Source organism: Entelurus aequoreus, linkage group LG02 (genome assembly GCF_033978785.1).
Source record: "Entelurus aequoreus isolate RoL-2023_Sb linkage group LG02, RoL_Eaeq_v1.1, whole genome shotgun sequence".
In the NCBI taxonomy this organism is placed as follows: Eukaryota; Metazoa; Chordata; class Actinopteri; order Syngnathiformes; family Syngnathidae; genus Entelurus; species Entelurus aequoreus.
The window spans coordinates 32,069,643-32,091,200 of NC_084732.1; the positions used below are offsets into that span (position 1 = coordinate 32,069,643).

At 39.9% G+C, this 21,558-nt stretch overlaps 1 protein-coding gene across 4 annotated transcripts in view; it reads right to left on the bottom strand.

Annotated features, from left to right (window-relative positions):
* LOC133632656 (MAM domain-containing glycosylphosphatidylinositol anchor protein 1) overlaps nt 1–21,558 on the bottom strand; it is a 596,928-nt gene that overhangs the window by 84,865 nt on the left and 490,505 nt on the right. For all 4 annotated transcript variants that reach the window (XM_062025233.1, XM_062025218.1, XM_062025227.1 and 1 more), the window contains 2 exons: nt 12,818–12,970; nt 11,804–11,965 (listed from right to left, as the gene is read on the bottom strand). In XM_062025233.1, coding sequence (XP_061881217.1) covers nt 11,804–11,965; nt 12,818–12,970 — 315 coding nt within the window. The remainder of the gene's footprint in view (nt 1–11,803; nt 11,966–12,817; nt 12,971–21,558) is intronic.

A 21,558-nucleotide genomic window follows, 5' to 3' on the forward strand; every position in this document is an offset into this window, starting at 1 on the left:
ATTGGGATTTGTTATATATTGTAGACATTCTATAAAGGAATACTATAATAATATAATATATCAGTATATATTATATAATGTATATATAATATGTAAATATTACATATAGGTTATATTTTATATTGCTACTACGATACATTTTTAGTGTACTTTATACCTTTTGTTTTCGCCCTCTTTTTTGTGCCCGTGTGTGCACCACATTCTACAGAGGCACTATAGAGAGCCTACTGACCAACTGCATCTCTGTATGGACTGGAGCCTGCAGTGCCTCAGACTGGAAGTCTCTGCAGAGAGTGGTGAGGACGGCGGAAAAGATCATCAGGACCCCTCTTCCTCCTATCCGGGAAATCGCAAAAAGCCGCTGCCTGCTCAGAAAATCTGCGGAGACTCCTCCCACCCCCACCTAGGACTGTTTTCACTGCTGGACTCTAGAAAGAGGTTCCGCAGCCTCCGTAGCAGAACCTCCAGGTTCTGTAAAAGCTTCTTCCCTCAGGCCATAAGACTCTTGAACGCATCATAATAATCCTCTCAATTCCCTCAAAAACGGATTAACTCGCTGAAATATAAAGACAATATAACATACATCTATAAACGTGGATGCATATATTTATCTGTACAGTAACCTCTTTATTAGACTTAGACTTAATTATATCTGCACCTTAATGCTCTTTTATCCTGCACTACAACGAGCTAATGCAACGTAATTCCGTTCTTATATGTACTGTAAAGTTCAAATTTGAATGACAATAAAAGGAAGTCTAAGTCTAAGTTTTTAAGCATAATTATCCTTTCCATCCATTGAAACTGAGCTACGGTGTGGAACAATTTCCATTGTGGATCAATAAAGTTTGTCTAAGTCTAAGTCTAAGTTAAGAGTGCCAATTAGGCTTCTAAATTGAGGCACCACTATATTTAGTGTACACATAGTCTGATTAAATACAAACTTTAGGCTTTTCCTCATAACATCCAAAGGGACTTTCCATATTTTTATAGCAAAAAGCGCATGTACACAATGGAGTTTATTAAACATACAGTAAATAACTATAGTTTCAGGGCATATACTGTTTGTAAAAGACAAAAAAAGAACAATATGGAAGAAAGAGCAAAAAGCTGGAGGGCTGCCCTCATCAGATACTGTCACAAAATGATATTTGGAGGGTGACTGACCTGCCATGCGTACTTTTAATACAGCTGTCATAAAGTGATTCATTCACATTAGGAAGCCAATGAATGACTGTAAGAACAGAACCTAACACAACACAACCTCCCTGGGCTCCTGTAAACGAGCTCAAAGCACAACTCCTTCGACTCTCTCAGGTCTGAAAGTAGTTGAAGAATCATTCATCTTGTTAACAATTCCCAGACAGCTCTTAAGTGCAATACTAACCAACATGCAGTCTCCAAGCACATGCGGAGGCAGGCAAAGGTGCTCAGGTATTTGGTGTGTTACCGTCGGGGAGTGTGTGTTTTTGCATTGAGTTTGTAGATTGATTGCTCCATATGCCCACAAATGTTCTCCACTCTCACGGGTGACATTATTTGCATTTTTTTGGAGGTAATGTGACTCAGGCCTTGGAATAATCAAGCTGGTAAGTCGTTAACGTTGTAGTCTGTCACAAGGGAGGCGTGTCAAGGGTAAGTGTACTGTTAGACAATGACAACATTACTCCTGCTTTGATTACACGTTGCTTCTACGCTCCATGAGATTTTATATTAATACAGTTTTATACAGTTAGGACCTAAACCGTACATACCCTGGTCAACATTTTGAATTTAAATTTTTTTAAATTTTATTTGGTTATTAATGGCTATTTTCTATAAGGAAATGACTGGGACGCAGCAAAAGACTGTAAGATATTAGGTTAAGAGAAATACATTAATTTGTTTAATCAATATTTATGTATTTGCATTTTTTACACTTTAAAAATAAATGTCTCAAATTGTTTACATTCTTCCTCAGTACTTACATTGCGTTGTAAAGCTATTTAATTGTAACACATTAAAAGGCTCTCTATTAGGGTTGTGACTGAAAATATGTTTTTATCGTTTATTATAATTACTACTATTATTATCAACATTAAGTATAATTATTATTATATTTTAATTTAGTACGCGTCATTATTATTATTAATAATATCAGTATTATAATTATTTGAATTATTATCATTACCCCTCACCGAAAAGCAAAAAAAAACGTAGTATGATTATTAATAATAATACTTTAAAACTGCTATTTTAATTACATATGTTTTACTTATTATAAATATTGTATAATAATATTATTTTATTTATTGTTGACTGCAATTTGTAATCATTGAAAAAATAGGTTTTTGCCATTATTATTTCATTACAATTATAAAATGATGTGTATTATTTAAACTGCAATAATAATATTATTTAACAAAACAAAGATTTAATGTTATAATATATAAAAAAAAATGTTCCACAACACTAAATATTACTACCGTTTTCATTATTACTGTATTAAACAGATTTATTTGAAATGTTACATCATATAATCATATGTAGTATTCAAAATGATGATTATAAACATTATCATTACTTTTAGTTGTAGTGGTGGTAGTGGTAAGTTTAAAACCAATATTTGTACAATATTAGTATTATTTAATGAACCAATATTATAGTGTGAAAAGTCAAATGTCGGAGCCAGCTGTCACTCGACATTTAAATGAATATAATTATAAAACGCAATGTAAAAAAAACACAAAGGCGGATTCCCACCTTTACCCGACAGACACAATGAAGAGGAGAATAAGTCTGTTGACTGTTGTAAAGTTGAGTATCAGGGAGGGTTCTTAGAAAAGCACAGCTCAATTAAAGCTGCACACACACACACATACACACACACACACACACACACATACATGTACACACACAAACATACACACACACCAACACAAACACACTCACACGCACACGCACACACACTCACACTCACACACAATTATTATTAGCTGTGCAACTCTTCAATTTCTGTCATGTAGAAATTTGCTGACATGAATTATTTCCCCAGTCTGACCCTCATGTGCCTTGAAGCTTCTAAAATAAACACACCACCCCAAAAACAAACCTTCCTGTCTCCTGCAACGGCATGGACACATTATTGTAGGGCATCGCGCTAAAACCGCCAAATGTTGCTTTAGTGTCCATCACAGACTATATGCAGGATAATTGTCCATATATGAGCCATTATTTGAGATAAGACGACACATTTAGGGCCTGATGTCCTAAAAGTTTGAGTGTATAAAAACATGTGCAAACTTGATAACGCACACAAAACTGATATACTAAACTTGTGCGCAGAGGATTGTGTCTTTTAAAGGGGAACTGCACTTTTTTTTAAATGTTGCCTATTGTTCACAATCATTATGAAAGACAAGAAGACAGATGTTATTTTTTTTGATGCATTCTAAATATTAAACACGTGATCACAAGTCCGCTTACAATGGAGCCTATTGAAGTCGCCCTATTCTGTCAATAAAAACAATATCCATACACCTCCATTAAGGTTTTACTTATACATGCTGTAAGTATATATGTAATGTAGGGCACATATATAATAACATTTAATATTTACGTATTTTGATCATTTTAAGCATCATTTATCATTCATTTAAAAAAAATGTTTTTCCCCACTACATCACTGATTTCTACTCACGGCAGACTTCATGAGAGCCAACAAACATAATAAAACATCACTTACTGTACAATGTCTGGTGTCATTAGGATGTCAACTGATAGAATCTTGTTATATTTTCGTTTTAGATGAAAAATGACTCATAATCCTCACGAAGGCGGGTTAAACCAAGAGTCTTTTTGTGTCATTCTCGCCATTACCGGGTCCGAATTGGCTGTCAAAGCGTACCAATTTGTCGGAATACGTCCTCATGCTTCTACTATCAAGGTGAGAGGCATTTATTTATAATCTACAATAATGTTTAATGAGTAAAGGAAACAGCTAAACACTCGATCATGTCAACATTGGCTATAAATAGTTTGTCTGCGTTATAATAACAATATCACTGATATTTGGTTATTATTCAAGTCACGAAATGTAAATGGAGTATTGTTGGCGCTTATTGGATGTTTTTTAAATTGGGTTTCATGGGCGGAATAAAGGACTTCCCATTGGTTGTGCTGTATGTGGACTTTTGTTTACGTTTATTTACGAGTTGGAATGCTTAACAAAAATACATTCGTCGTCATGTCTTTCATAATGATTGTGAACGATAGGCAAAATTCCCCAAAAAGTGCAGTTACCCTTTAAATGAGCAAAGTAGAGGGGCAATCCATTTAGCATGTGTCTGTCTTCATTTATATGCATAATATTTATATTTGCGTGTTATGTAGACCCAAGGAAGTGTTTTAAATATAGTTGAAAATTATAATATGACCCCTTTAAAACACCTTATAATAAGTTGTGCTTTTTGTATGAAAATAGACCTGCTCATTGGCAGTGCGCCTTATAATCCGGTGCGCCCTAAGGTCTAAACAATACGGTAATATCTGTTAATTTAATAACACTAGCCATATCATCTGTTTATCAATTCAGTTTTTGAGCTGATGATCCACTGAAGTCTGATTTGGAGACAGCAGACATGTTGTCTGCTAACAATGTTATTTGTAGTGTTCATTTTTCATGTAGGAGATATAATATTAACCTACAGTGGAACCTCGATTTACAAACGTCATTGGTTCTTGAACATGATTCGTAAACCGAAAAGTTAGTATAGTGAAGCAGCGTTTTTCATCAGAAACAATGTAAACATGAATACCGTCCGGAATATCAGCCGCTATTTTTTTTCCTACACTTTGAACCCTGCGGCTTATAAAACGGTGTAGCTAATTCATGGATTTTTCTTTGCTGACGGCCATAGTAATATAGTAACAAAAAAAAAACCAAGAAAATACACTGAGATGTTTTATTGTTTGTGCTATGACGTCATCTTTTGGAAGAGTTCACTCACTGCAGGTGCGGCAGTGTCCTTCCATTCAGTGCTTTCAACTGGAAGTAGAGTGCTGTTTAGTCTTCTCGCAGTCCATAGCGTTGCTATTCGTATGTATTCTTCATTTATTACTCCAGGCAACGATTGTAAGTTTAACATCCATCCATCCATTTTCTACCACTTGTCCCTTTTGGGGTCGCAGTGGGTGCTGGAGCCTATCTCAGCTGCATTCGGGCGGAAGGTAGGGTACACCCTGGACAAGTCGCCACCTCATCACAGGGCCAACACAGATAGACAGACAACATTCACACTCACATTCACACACAAGGGCCAATTTAGTGTTGCCAATCAACCTATCCCCAGGTGCATGTCTTTGGAGGTGGGAGGAAGCCGGAGTACCCGGAGGGAACCCATGCAGTCACGGGGAGAACATGCAAACTCCACACAGAAAGATCCCGAGCCCGGAATTGAACTCAGGACTACTCAGGACCTTCGTATTGTGAGGCACATGCACTAACCCCTGTCCCACCGTGTTGCCAGTATAGCTAAAATTGTTTATACTTACTAAACCGACCTATGTGTAATGTCTGTCGGTGTGTTTTCATGCACATTTGTGCGTGCTATCGTAATGTAATGACGCTAGCGTCGTTAGCATTAGCATTAGCTAACATGCTAACACGTTTACGAGTGTCTGTGTTAGTACTGTTAACACACAACGGCATTCTTCCTAACTAAATTCACCGAGACGTCATCATGGAGTTATTGAGTCCGTGTAACTGATTGGAGAGCTAACTTCCGCAGCTAGTGGGTCCATGATGATGACTTCAGTTTTTTTTATTCAGCCATTTTTACGGGCACTGTTTGGAAACGATTAAGAGATGTAAATAAACATTTACAAAATATTTCTGTGTAAATAACTCATTTAAAAACATATATATATTTATATATATATATATATATATATATATATATATATATATATATATATATATATATATATATATATATATATATATATATATATATATATATATATATAAATATATATATATATATATATATATGCGGCTTATAGTCCGGTGTAGCTAAAATGTGGAAAAATATTGTTTCTTTTCAAATGTAGTGGGTGCGGTTTATATCTGGTGCGCTCTATAGTCCGGAAAAAACAGTAATTGGTTCTAGCCTCGACGAAAAGTCCCTATTTTAGTGAAGGTTTGTACACTTTGAACATAATCTAAAGTGCTTTACTGTAGTTTGTATCAAACAAACATACTAAAGTGGTGATGAATTAACCATCTATTTAAAAAGAAGTCAAAACAACAAGACAACAAGCTCTGTTGGCTATCTGTGTGCAGTGTGTGGGTAAGAGAGGGAGAGAGAGAGAGAGAGAGAGAGAGAGAGATAGAGAGAGAGAGAGAGAGAGAGAGAGGCTCTGCAAAGGTGCAGTCTGTATGGGTGTGCGTTTGAAAGACACGCTGGTGTCTTCTACTCTTGTTGTGAAAAAACTCTGCTGTCATCACAATTAAAAATTGCCGTTAGAGGAAGCCGCTTCCTCAATCACTTTAATATGAGCAAGCACAAAATGGCTGCCAGCTTGACACAAAATTAATTAACGAAGCGTTCGCACACAAAGACATGGTTCGCATATGGTTTGTAAACCGAAACGTTGGCAAATATAAATAAATGTATATGAAAAAAATAAATCTTACAATATGCACTTTCTTGCCTTATATCCTTCAAGCACACACTCGCAGTTCGGGCTAGCATCTCCCAGAGTACACCTTAATTCTGCTCACTAAAAAGTAGGTTCCGTTGTATATCGCATTGACGGACTGCTTCTAAAATGCCCAGAAAAAGAAGCATGTGATATATTTGTCTGCTGCATGTTTAAAAAAATTAAATAAAAAAACGCCACAGGCAGGAGCATGAAAACTGTTAGTGTGGAGGATAATGAGTGTCTCTATGGTGAGAGCTGGGTAGAACACAAAACAACATCATGTAAATAGGAGGGTCTGCACCACTTTTCCACTTGTGATCGATTATACACACAGTCTTAATAGATCACCCGCCCCGCAACACACCCACTAATAGTACACGCACCTAAGTAGTTTGCACACGCTGAATCTTAGAAGATCGGGCTCTCAACGTCAACTAAGTGCGGTGCATTATGTTTTCATTTCAAACCAAACGCTCTTCAACACATGCCAGGCAAGTTTCTCCCACAGTAAATCATGCCGGTTTAATTAAAAGTCTCCGCCATACGAGTCAAAGAACATTTAAATAAGCGTTCGTTTTCCTTCCATCGCTGTGATGTCAAAACAGTCCGACAGTTCCAAGTCCGCCTGCCAGTGGCACTGTGTTAAAAAAGCGAGCCAAACTAAAACACTCTCGCTGGCTGCCACAGGAACTTGACGAAATGTTGTTCATGTGTGGCTGCCAGAATAAAGTGTGTAGTATTTCCCTCTATGGTTAAGTACATGGTGTTACAAAACAACATATCCAGCACATGTTTGCTTTTCAATAATGTACTGTCTCTTTAGGCTGGCGGAGTACTTAGACAGATGTAAAAACCATGCTTTTAGTGTCATCATCTTGTGTTAAAGGCCTTTCCTGCAGCTCTCTACTCAAGCCCTTTTACATCATCTTGCATCTTTGTCTCATCCTCACTCTTTTAGTGCATCCTCTATGCTCTGAAGCGCCATCGACATAGGTTTTTTGTATTATTGTCCTCCCACTCTCGCCTTGCTACTTTTCCCCCTGACCGTCCAACCCCCTTCTGTGTCGTACCCTCAGCTGGTTCTCTATGTTGTCGTCGGGAGCCTTGCTGCGTCTGCCTGACTGGAGCGCCGAATCGGCCGAAGTGAGGCAATTAAAGTGACAACATATTGGAAGCGAATGGGAGAACGACGGTGTAGATGAAGGGGACGCTTGTAGAGGAGTGGGGCGTAAACTGCTAACACAGTGTTCTAATCGCCGCCAAGCGCCGGGTGACAGATGTTGCCTTGCTGCGAGCCACCAGCACAAGACCACCAGTAATGGGAACTATGATTTTATAGACGCCTCTGAGAGAATGGCCCTGTTTCTTCTTGAATTTATGACCTCTGTAAATATTTTCCTTGTTGTGTTTATGATCTCAATCCCGAGTCTTCTTGAATACAACAGCCGGTCGAGAGAGAGAGAGAGAGAGAGACAGAGAGAGAGAGAGAGAGAGAGAGAGAGAGAGAAGAAGGTTTAAACCAGTGGTGTCAAACATACGGCCCGAGGGCCGGATCAGGCCCGCGAACAGGTTTTATCCGGCCCGCGGGTTGAGTTTGCTAAGTATGAAAATGTACCTGAAATGTTTTAATGAAAGAAACAGCTGTTCTAAATGTGTCCACTGGATGTCGCAATAGCAATTATTTGTATCTTTGTAGATGATGCTACATATGTACAAAATAAACCACTTGATGTTAGTCGAGGAAAATTATCCTAAATAACATACTGTAATTTGATTTTTATATAATTTTTTTATCTTGATAGATTGAAAATTAACACCAATGAGTTGACTAATGAACATTATCACATAATGTATTCAGAAAATATAAATAACGACAAAAATAAAATATGTATACTATTAACCACAACAGGTAATTGTAAAAAAACAAAACAACAACATTATGATTTCTACAATTTCAGAATGTGCTTGTTCTATTTTTAAACAAAGAAAACAATCTGAAGTTGTCTTTATTTTTAAATTATTGTGCCGTGATTTTACCAATCTGGCCCACTTGGAAGTAGATTCTTCTCCATGTGGCCCCCGATCTAAAATGAGTTTGACACCCCTGGTTTAAACCATTTCTTTATCTGTGAACAGAACTAGCCTTTTAATAGCTACACTTGCTGAAAAAGGTTCTAAACATGTTAACAACTATTTTTACCACAGTACTGTAGAAGGAAAAATTATATAGAAAAAAAACTTGTATACATGTAACCCAGCTCGTTGGGCCCCCTTGCCTTTTTACCGCATTCCGCACAGAGACTCCAACCCTGGTCGTTCGTATTGAAAGGCAAGTGAGCTGACCACTGGACTAAAAGCAGCCAGCACTGCGCTGTGTTGACCAAGCAGGCCCAAGATATTGAAACAACGTTAAAAAAATTGATGAATTAGGTCCAGACGTTGGGCTACTCAAACTTAACGTTGAAACAACATGCTTTTTGACAACGTTGAATCAACGTCAGGTTCTGACGCTAATTTTGGTAATTTCCCAACCACAACATGGATCCAATGTTAGACATCAACGTTGTCTCAATTTACGAATAAAGCTGTTTTGCAAAAGTGTTTCAAAGTCAGTGTTTTCAAACCTTACTCTCATCCGGGTAACGGCACCAATGTAACCCAGCTGATTTGACCCCCTGCTTTTATACAATTTAGAATGAGGACGCAAACACTGGTCGTCCGCATGAGAGACAAGTGTGCTGACTACTGAGCAAAAAGCACAGGCTTTTAGTCCAGTGGTCAGCACACTCGCCTCTCATGCGGACGACCAGTGTTCGATGTGAATGGGATAAAAGCAGGGAGGTGAGTTACTTATATACTTTAGAATAGTCAGTATACATGGATTATCTTGTCAAAAAAGAAGTGCTCACTAACTAGGATCTAGACAGGTTTGTGAACAATATTTGAGAGGAACAGGTATTTTGTGTATAAATGGTAAATGGGTTATACTTGTATAGCGCTTTTCTACCTTCAAGGTACTCAAAGCGCTTTGACACTATTTCCACATTCACCCATTCACACGCATATTCACACACTGATGGCGGGAGCTGCCATGCAAGGCGCTAACCACGACCCAACAGGAGCAAGGGTGAAGTGTCTTGCTCAAGGACACAACAGACGTGACGAGGTTGGTAGAAGGTGGGGATTGAACCAGGAACCCTCAGGTTGCTGGCACGGCCACTCTCCCAACCGCGCCACGCCGTCCCCGTATAGAGTTAAAGTTTTAGATCATTGAGTTCAACTCATGAAAAATGTGAGCAAAAACAAAAGCGTTGCATTTATATTTTCACAAGTGAACAGAAATGGATAAAACGAAGTCAACCTTTTGAAATTATGAGGTTCAAAGCCACGCTTACCTTATGAAATGATCAGGTTCAAAGCCATAGCAAGTTGTTCTCCCGACAATAAACGACTATTTTTCGCTGTGAGAAGAGTTGACATCCAAGTCCTCAATTACAGAATGATTAGCAGGCTCAATATTACATTTTATTAATTAATAGAGAAGGTTAAATCTGGGTGTGCCGTCAGGGCCAGCAAGGCCTTCTCTGCTGGCCTAAAATAACCAGAAATCATGATCATAATTAAAAATAAAAGTAATTTTGTTTTTTCTTTCCCTAAATATCTAAAAGTATTCATATTCTCTTCATGTCATATTATGCTCCTTCCAGTGCTGTTGATTTTAGGTTATAGAGTTTTTATCCAATCAGAATTCAGCTAGTTTATGTTGCCATGCTGTACCAAATCTGCTTGAAGCCTTCAGAATCAACAATGCGGAATCAACAGAACATTCCTCCAGAAGGTCTTATCTTTGTCCATGTGATGTCAGATGAAACAATAATTGAGCTGTTTGGCCACAATACCCAGCAATATGTTTGGAGGAGAAAAGGTGAGGCCTTTAATCCTAAAAACACCATTCCTACCGTCAAGCATGGTGGTGGTAGTATTATGCTCTGGGCCTGTTTTGCTGCCAATGGAACTGGTGCTTTACAGAGAGTAAATGGGACAATGAAAAAGGAGGATTACCTCCAAATTCTTCACAACAAACTAAAATCATCAGCCATCTTGGGCGCATTTGGGTGTTCCAACAGGACAATGACCCCAAACACATGTCAAAAGTGGTAAAGGAATGGCTAAATCAGGCTAGAATTAAGGTTTTAGAATGGCCTTCCCAAAATCCTGAGTTAAACGTGTGGACAATGCTGAAGAAACAAGTCCATGTCAGAAAACCAACAAATTTAGCTGAACTGCACCAATTTTTGTCAAGAGGAGTGATCAAAAATTCAACCAGAAGCTTGTGGATGGCTACCAAAAGCGCCTTATTGCAGTGAAACTTGCCAAGGGACATGTAACCAAATATTACCATTGCTGTTTGTATACTTTTGACCCAGCAGATTTGGTCACATTTTCCGTAGACCCATAATAAATTCATAAAATAACCAAACTTATATATATATATATATATATATATATATATATATATATATATATATATATATATATATATATATATATATATGCGTGTGTATATTTATTTTATATAGTAATATTTAGAGTAGAAACTTCGGTAGGCAGACTACCCACATGTGCATGCTACTGAGTCTTTGTGTGCACATTGTATGATGTGTGCAAGTCTGATGTAACTCTGATGGGAATAGGAGTTTGTGTGTGTGTGTGTGTGTGTGTGTGTGTGTGTGTGTGTGTGTGTGTGTGTGTGTGTGTGTGTGTGTGTGTGTGTGTGTGTGTGCGTGTGCTGGGGTTTGTAGGCTCCGAGCTGTATATGCCTTCTAGCTGTGTGACAGAGCATATTATGATGAACAGCTTACCCAAGTGACTGATTGTGTCGTGTCAATGCTATAAATCACACGCCCACTGCCTACATTCGAACACACACATACTTTGGAAACAAAAACAAACAGAACTCTTGTCGCTCCTCCACTTTCATTATTATTGTTGATTCGTTTATCTCTTCAATTGTGAATCAAACAGAATAAGAACCTTCACATAAGCACGCAAGCTTGTCACTAAGGTACATCGTTACTTTACTGCATGTTCTACTGGGACGTTGAAGACGTCTACTCACCAATGTGTTTGCCCTTCATGTGGTAGTAGAAGGAGACGCAGTAAGGTACTCTGCCAGACCCCTTGGGACCTCTGACCGTGGTCACATTAAAAAGTGGAGACAGCAAACGAGCCTTGTCCCCTTGAACACGAGGTCGAGATGCCTCGATGTACATGTAGTAGCCTGGAAATAAGAACTCATTGTTATGTATATACAGGAGTGGAGCACTAAATTCTGGAATCCCATAAACAAGACTTCTAAAGGGCCCCCCATCCCAGCCTAAAATGTCACTGCCCCATACACACACACTTGATATGTTTACATGCATTACACAATTAATTATTGCATACATTTGGTTTTGTATAACTTGCCATTGTTCACTTACATATGATTGTAAACATGTCAAATTTCCCTTTACTTCAGAGCGTTAAGTAGAGATCAGCTGATACATATATGAATACAATCAGTGGGTAGTACGAATCATAACAATACATTCTTCAAATGTAACGAGTTAACTTGTGATTAATCACAAAAATACTGCATTAGTCGTGTATATAGGCAGATTAATCATGCAATTTATTTTGACCCACATGCCCTTTTACCTTAACCACAGATGGTTTCGTGAAAGGCAGCGCTGGTTGTTATACAGCAAGTTTTGAGCAAATTAATAAAGTGCATTCAAAAAACACATTTAAAAAAAAGCATTCTGCATTTGTGCATTATGCAAGCCAATTATTTTTCATGGTTAATCCAATTTCAAAAGTGGGATTAATCTGATCAAAAATGTATTAATTTCACAGCATTAATCATTATTATTATGATTATATTATCATGAGTGCAACTCTTGGAAGTTCTGTCTCCCCCTTTTTTTTTAAAAACTAAGGATACCTCTGTAACTTAATCTAGGGTCTTTGAACGCACCACAGTTATGGGCAATGAAATGCAAAATTGGAACTTGTACATAACTGTACATACCAGACGCCGCTGTGTATATATCCAGCTGTATATATGAAAACAATGCTGTTTCATTCACACCTTCTTTGGTTCCACTGCGATCCGTCTCAGGGCCTGTATTGGCAGATCGTTTTGGATTCTGGGTCAGGTGATTCTGTCGTGTCCAGTCAAAGACATCGCTACGGTCTTGAGAAAAACCGCAGATCCTCTCGTCCTCAAAACCACACACATGGTCTTGTGAGAGAATAGGGGACAAGAGACAACGTGTTAGATTGAGGACAGGTTATAGGAAAAATAATAAATGTCCAATGACCATATGGCTTTCAGCAATTGATTACACCTTTATAAAACATTAAAACAGAGTCAATGACTAATTTATAACCCATTTATAAACCATTACTAAAAATGCCCTTGTTGTGATGTGGTGTAGTACCATTAGTTATGTGACTTCAGTGTCACCATACACACTAAAACGCAAATGTTTTATTGTTAGATTTGTCTAATGGCAACAAATTGAAACACATCATTTAATTTTACATGACATTCTAATGGAGTTTTAAATGTTGCTTAAGAAAAAAATCAGCATTCTGAGAGATACTAATTTGGACGGAACTAACAACAACCACAACTTACAACCTAACTCTCAACTTTTTGTTAAACTTATATAATTTGAGTAATGGGTATTTCCGCCACCGGTTGAAGTAGTATTTGTCCACAGCTGTATGTTGGATTTTATGAGGACAAACAAGCGCAAAAGTCGCTTCGAATAAGCGGACATGGCAACACTGGACTGTATTAGTCTCCAAGGTAAATGATGTACAATATTAGACTATATCAGAAAACTACTGTAGTTGTTAGTAGTTAACAGTGTTGGGACTAACGCACTGTAACGCCTTTAGTTTCGGCGGTAACTAGTAATCTAAGGTGTTATTTTTTATATTCAGTAACTCAGTTACCGTTACTACATGATGCGTTACTGCGTTATTTTACGTTATTTTTTATGTAGTATCTGTTAGAAACAGAAAATCTGAGTGTGTTTTATTGGAGCGCTGTAGTGTCGTCCCTCTGATTCTTCTTGTGTCACAAGCCGGAGAAGAGAGACGCGCACTCTGTGTGTCTCTGTGCGTGGGTGTGGGGAGGGAGGGAAGGGGGGGCATGTCTGATCATGGCGGAGCTGCGTCGAGTTGGTCAAATATGTAGATATTCTCACTACTTTTCTTTTGTCGAGCACAAAGAAAATAATATTTTAGTTAAATGTAAGTTGTGTCTTGGATCAAAGATCCCATCTACTGCCCAAAACAGCAATTCAAATCTGCTGAAACAGCTACAAAAGCAACATGCTTCGACGAAGCTAGTAAAGAGAGACACAGACTCCGATGCCACTTCCCCTCCACCACCACTTAAGGATTAACTCTGCCTCTGCTCATCATTCAGAACTGAAGGTACACACTCTGTCAATTCTCTTATATACTCTTTCATTCTAGACTTCTAGAGTGTTTGATTATCACATCACTCTAAATGTATAAACTATAACGTTCTCAAACATAAAGAGGGATGCTAGTGGGCCAGGCCAATCTTTCCTTTTCTCTAAACTAAAACTGGGGAAATGTGTAGAGTGTGCTGGGCTTCAAACATGATTTTGTTTCAGAATTCCTTGAGAAAAAAACGCCTGGTTAGGCTTTGTGTATGTAGTGTGTGCCTTTCTTGGTTTACTTCTATGTTGTTATTATGCTGTTTGTTACTTATGTATGTTATGTTGCAGCTATTTAAAATAGTTTTTTTAATTTGTTCTGGCCTGAAACAAATTGGCCCTTTGAAACATATCTTTGTCTTTGTGTGTTGTATGTAGAGCACATTGCTTAGCAGAGTTCAGTGATGCAAATGCATGTCAAGTTGATCAACAGATTGTATTATTCTCCAGTGCAATAACAGTACTGAAATGAAGGCTAAAAGGGCATTAATGGGAGCCTTGAAAAAAAAAAAGAAGAAAAAAAGAAGTAACTAAATAATTACTATTCACAGTAACACATTACTTTTTGGTGTAAGTAACTGAGTTAGTAACTGAGTTACTTTTGAAATAAAGTAACTAGTAACTGTAATTAGTTACTGTTTTTCAGCAACTAACCCAACACTGGTAGTTAATGCTATTATATTGATTTTCAAACAATACTTCATACCCTAAAATAGTTTTTCTGTTTAGAAGGCTTGTTCAAATTATGCTGTTTAGAAAATTACATTGATTCAAATTAATTTCAATGGGTGGGGATGATTTGGAATAAGTGTTTTGGGTTATGAGCTCAGTTGTGGAACATATTTTACTCGTAAATTTAAGTACGATTGTAAAAGTATAAACGACTAGACGGTGACATCCATTGAAGCCCTATTTGCGTATGAAAATTGCAAATCCCCTAAATAAAACACACTTAAATGAATTATATAAACCCTAAAATGTTTTCCATCAGATTATGGAATGATAATCCAATGCAAATATCCAAGCCTATATTGTTAAATCTCACACATTCTGGTCCAACCTTTTTGGAGAAATTGGACCAAAAGGCGGCATTTTATAACCTGCCTACTGCGTAGCCTGAATCCTCCTGATAAATTGGATGGGTTTATGAAGAGAACTTGGCCCAACCTCGAACTGACCCAACTGGAAGGCAAGTTTAATGAAAAAGCCTCCTATGTGCGGGAGTGCTTTGTATCTTGGGATGTACATGGGTTAAAAATCAATACGGGCTATAGAAGCTCGCCAGGAAAATGAATCAGGCCCTGACCTAGATTACCATCAAAGTATGTTACTCTTTTTTTTGGTTTCTACTTCCAGCCGCTGACCCAACTCCCACCCTGTGCACTGTACATGCCCACTCTGAACCTAGACACGTCTTCCCAATGAGCGGCACGCTGTGACTTTTAGTGCTTTTCTTTGCGAGGTGCAGAGAAGATGGAAAAGAGCCAAGTGCACTTTATCAACTGATTTGGACAGGAAACGCTCCTAGAATGCCACTCCATAGATCACTGGGGGAAATGTATCTGCAATTGCTGACAAGGACCGCACCTTCAAGAATGGAAGAAGGGGAAATTTAGTGTCTAATTTGTCTTTGCAGTACAGCGGACCATTGGATCTTAGTTGGTTCAATGGTCAAACTACTCAAAACTAAAATGGAAATACAGCCCAAAAGGGCCTGATTTACTAAGATCCAAACACCGCTAAACAGCGTTTGCAAACTATAAACAAACAATTGATAACAAGATGCAGACCACCTTTTTTAAATGGCGATGTTGCGGGTATATCAAGGTGTTACCTTGGAGATACTCATGTCCCTCCAAATTCATGACATGATGGGTTGCAACGGTCCATCCAACCTGTGTTGTTTTGTTATGTTTTGGAATATGCAGCACAATCAGCCCCTTAAGTCATGCAACAGCTATAACATGTTAAAATGGTATTGCTGAATGGAAGTCTATTTTTTTTTTATTCTTCCATCCATCCATTTCCTACCGCTTGTCCCGTTCGGGGTCGCGGCGGGTGCCGGAGCCCATCTCAGCTGCAGCCGGGCGGAAGGCGGGGTACACCCCGGACAAGTCGCCACCTCATTGCAGGGCCAACACAGATAGACAGACAACATTCACACACTAGGGCCCATTTTGTGTTGCCAATCAACCTATCCTCAGGTGCATGTCTTTGGAGGTGGTTATTCTTGATAGACCAAATACAGTATGTTGATAAGCACATGTAGGACAGATAATTATCTGTCTAATCGTCAGTCTTTGCAGTGTGATTGCCTCATTTCTCAAAGACATTTGTGCGTAACTGTGCCAGTTTGCACGCACGTTTTAAATGTGCTAAATGACGCAAAACAGCAGTCCCAAAACACTTTAGGCCTGACCTACCAAAGGTTTTCGTGTATTAAAACCAGTTCCGGCGTCATGGCAGGCCGTGCCCGCCCACAGAGCCCGCCGTGGCCGCCCTGGGCTGCAAGCTCTTTATTTTATTTGGGTTGTGTTTTTTTACAACACAGCAGGTAAAAATAGGTTGATAAGTAATCAAATCAAAGGCACATTGACTAAGACAATAACACAATTAACTGACAAGACAATAACACAATTAACTGACAAGACAATAACACAATTAACTGACAAGACAATAACACAATTAACTGACATGTTAGTTAACGTATAAATATGAGACGAAAATGTTGACAGAAACAAAATCAATCATATTTGATTTCGTCTTGTTGATGGGTGGGACAAGTTCGGACTACATCCAATCACAGCTCTTTAATGGCGTACATTGAAAGAGGGGAAGGGGTTAGTTTTGAACTTGAGCCAATCAGATGCTTTTCCATGCGAGAAGAAGAGGTCACCGTGAAAAACAAAATGTGTGTATTTTACATGTTCCGCATCCTAATACCTGTACAGCTGGGAGAAAGTGAAGAGGACACATTTCATTTTTACTGCTATGATACCATCAGCAGGCCAGTCATCGATCACGGCATCTACACAACTGTAAGTTAATTCTAGTATTTGCTGCTTCCAGTGTTGTGCCAAAAACTGATTCCCTGCCAAAAATTGATTCCCGCCGGCAAGCTACGGGAGCGCGTACCGCTTTCGGGCTTTGTCTATCCACAATTTTTTTTTTTGTTGTTCTGTCCAGCCACTCAGGCAAATTATATTGTTGATGTAGGTGCCCATATTTGCTGTAGAGATTTACTTTACAAGAGTGCGGGAAAAAAGTGTGGGATACCTCTCTTGCTGCCTTATCTGTATTTGACTTTATTAAATGGATTTATATTAATGTTTGGCTCAGCTAGACCAGAGCAGAAAGGGATAGAAAGAAGGGTAAAAAAGAAAGACAGAGGGGGAAAAATTGCATTGACAAGAGGGGCATAAGACAGAGAGACAACAACAACAACAGAAACATTAGCAAATACGCTATGCAAATATGATACAAAATAAATAGCAAAGCAGCAGTTAGTGAAGTAAATATTAAAAACACAGAAATGACAATGAACATTATTGCACTACAAATGGAGCAATACAAATACCAATATAAATAGCACTATTGATAATGAATAATAATAGTTATCTCTATTATCAACAAATACAACTGTTTCTAATGCAACAATACATATATGTAATAATAACTTACATTACAAAAGAAAGCAGATAAATGGAGGGGAAGAAAGAGATGTGTGTATTAACCTTGTAGATTGCTTTAGTAACAATAGGTTAAGCTTTGTTAGTGTGCCATGTTTTACCCAGTTTCCCCTATGCCTATGGGAACAACGTTGATATGTTTGATGAAACATGATTATATGCATCAGTGTATGTATGCATATGTGCTTGTATATGTACAGTATGTGTATATGTATGTTTGTACAGTGAATGTATATGTACAGTATGTGTATATGTATGTTTGTCCAGTGAATGTGCGTGTAGATGTATGTAACGTGAGTGTGTATGTATGTACTGTCTTTGTGTATGTACTGTATGTGGGAATGTAGGTACATATGTATGTGGGTAAGTACCATTGTGTACGCGTATATATGTATGAATGAATGTACGTATGTATGTATATATGTATGAATAATTGTGTGTATGTGAGTATGTATGTGTATTTGTATATACAATATATTTGTCTCCCAGTGTGTGCGGGAGCCAAAGAACGGCCCCAGGCACCCAGAGAGCTCAACCCAAAACAGCAGGTTACGGTACCCAGCGAACAAGGGACATCCAGCCCCACACAGTCATGCCGGCCAGCGACAAGACCCCCAGGAAGGCCAGCGGCATGCCATAGACAGACGCGCCCAGCAGAGGATAAAGCACGGGAGAAACAGGGGACAGCCAGCCCCCAAGCCAGCGAGAGACCACACCACACGCAAGCAGAAAGACAGGACGCCCCGCCCAGAGGGGCCCAGAGACTACCCGCAGCTGGACGGGAAGTCTGCCCCTCCACAGCAGCAACCGGGCCCCCATGAGCCCAACCCACCCAGGAGAGCAGAGCGTGGCCCGCCGCTCCCAAAAAAGCAGCCAAAACGGAGATGGAACATCCAGCAACTGGCCTGGGGAATCCTCCCCCTGAGGGAAGAGGATGGGAAAAAAAAGAGATCACAGACAAGCTGACACACATAAGGTCACTACCCCAGCACCTGGCTGCCTTGCAACACTGCAGAATGCCTTGCAGCATACCGAGCTGCCACGATAGACGCTGCGACTATACCCAGCAGGCCTCAACCAAGACGGGCATCCGGAAGGTGTGGATGGCGGGATCCAGGGGCTGCAGTAGCACCCGCCCAGGGACAACCCCAGACAACCTCGCACCCAGACGATGGCACAACACTGGGCACGAAGGACGGCGAGGCAGAGCGCGAGGGCATGCCCGGGCTGACACCCGACAAGCCAACCAACACAACAACAAACGAAAACGAAGCCGGCAAGTTCCCCAGCCCCGACAACAACTATGTGCACGTGCATGCGCACACGCACACACACGTGCACGCGCTGCCACAAACTACAACATTGCCCCCTCGCCTTCGTACCGGACAAAGCAGCTACGGGTGCCTGCACCACAAAAAAACGACAGCAGACACAATTGCTGCAATACCCCTGACAACCAACAACACTTGATCAAATCAAAACGACTGAAAAACCGCGACAGACAACCACACGCCAACAGGACCATGGAGACCAGCCAGTGCCAGCTCGTCAGTCAGCCCGAACTCCAACGCTTAAACAAAAGACATCAACACCATCCCCCATTAAAAAACTCCACCACCCAGTCCAAACCCGCACAAACAAACCACCACCCAAACAACCGAGACACAGCACCCACACCAAACAAGAGGGCTGCGCTGCTCCCGCATCAAGCCACCGACACAGACCCCACAGCGCGAGGCCGGAACAGACGGGCATGAACCCCGCCCAACTGGAAGCGGAACCTGCACGATGCCACACAAACCGGAAGCAAAGACAATTGACCACCCAATCCACATCCATTAAAAAATAAATAAATAAATACATGAAATAAAATGTTTTTAAATTAAAAACCTCACACCCTCAGCAAGGTCTCTGCACGGCAATGGCAGGCCACCAGACCGCAGGACGCAATGACGAGCGCGCTGCACCACCAAACCCCAAGCCACCCGTGCATGTGATCTGGCAGTGTATAAGGCCCCCAGAGTGTCTACTGTGTTGTTAAAATTAGGTGGTCAGCCTTTACAGCCAACCTCCAGTCCCTATTGATGTGTGTGCTGTAGAGTGAGGGAGATATGTATGTGGGTGGAGACTAATGATGTGATTAAAATTGGGGGATATCAAAGCCATGGTGGGTCACTACCATGCCGAGCCCCCCAAACCTTAAGTGTCTAACATGTAGTTAAAATTGAGGGATGGGTGAGCAGGAGAGAGGCATCCTCATCCCCCCGCCATGCCTCCCTGCAGAACAATCCCTCAAAGCCCCTAAAAGTGTGTGTGCACTATAAGTAGGAGGAGCAGAGGGCCCGGACACAGCCCCCAAAGACCCCGAGTCCATGCAGAAGCCAGCGCCTGTCCATCCCAACCCGACTCTACGGAGTCCACACCAGCAACCCCTCGCAAAAAAACATGCGCAGCCCCCTTGTTCAACGCGAACATTGCACCCGCATCCATAGCTGATTAGCTTCGTATTGTGAGGCACATGCACTAACCCATGTTCCACCGTACTGCCCTCCTTTGTTCATGCACATAATAAACATTAATAAAGTGTTGCTTAATAACGGCAGAATTAAAAGGAACAGGAACAATCTTATCAATTCCCATCTCAAAGTAGGTCGTGAGTTCAAACCCCGGCCGAGTCACACCAAAGACTATAAAAATGGGACCCATTACCTCCCTGCTTGGCACTCAGCATCAAGGGTTGGAATTGGGGGTTAAATCACCAAAAATGATTTCCGGACGTGGCCACCGCTGCTGCTCACTGCTCCCCTCACCTCCCAGGGGGTGATCAAGTGTGATGGGTCAAATGCAGAGAATAATTTCGCCACACCTAGTGTGTGTGTGACAATCATGGGTACTTTAACTTTTTGCACACGCTGTTTAGCACGTAGTATTCTGATCAGGCCCTTTCAGTCTTGATAAATCACATTGCACTAAAAATCATCATATATTCTGCATATTTATGAAGACAGAAACGCTATATTGCTCATTTAAGAGACGCAATCCTGCACAAGTTTAGTAGTTTAGCTTTGCGTGTGCTATCAAGTTTGCACACGTTTCAACAAAACGTAAACCTTTAGTAGATCAGGCCCAAAAAGTCGAACCTATAGATCTCCAAAGAAATATTACCTGTCTGTTTCAACAAAATATATAAGAGTGAAGTCATACAACATAAAGGCATGAGGCTCACAGACAAAGATATTTGCTTTCAAATGTATAAAACAACACTTTTATTGACAATAATAGCTAAAAGTAGCTAAAACACACACTTTAAAGGCTATTAAGATGCCATAATTCAGATCTCTTGAGGCGTGTTGCTATGACTATCAAATACTACATGACTAATAACATATTCAATTAACAGATGACTGTACAAATGAAGACAACAACACAATCTTTACCAATCAAATAATTTGCCGCCTGTGTGTGTGTTACTATTTCTCACAATGAGCTCATCTATTTCTCTCCACACCCTGCTTCACGACATAGGCTCATTTCAATTTGCACCCTTGTTCCCACAGTCTGTTCCAATCTGCAGTTGTTTTAATGGCCTCGCCCTGGCAGAGCTGAGTGACACCCTTGCCAGACAAACGCTGCTAAAAGGCAACGCTAAATGAAGAGGATAG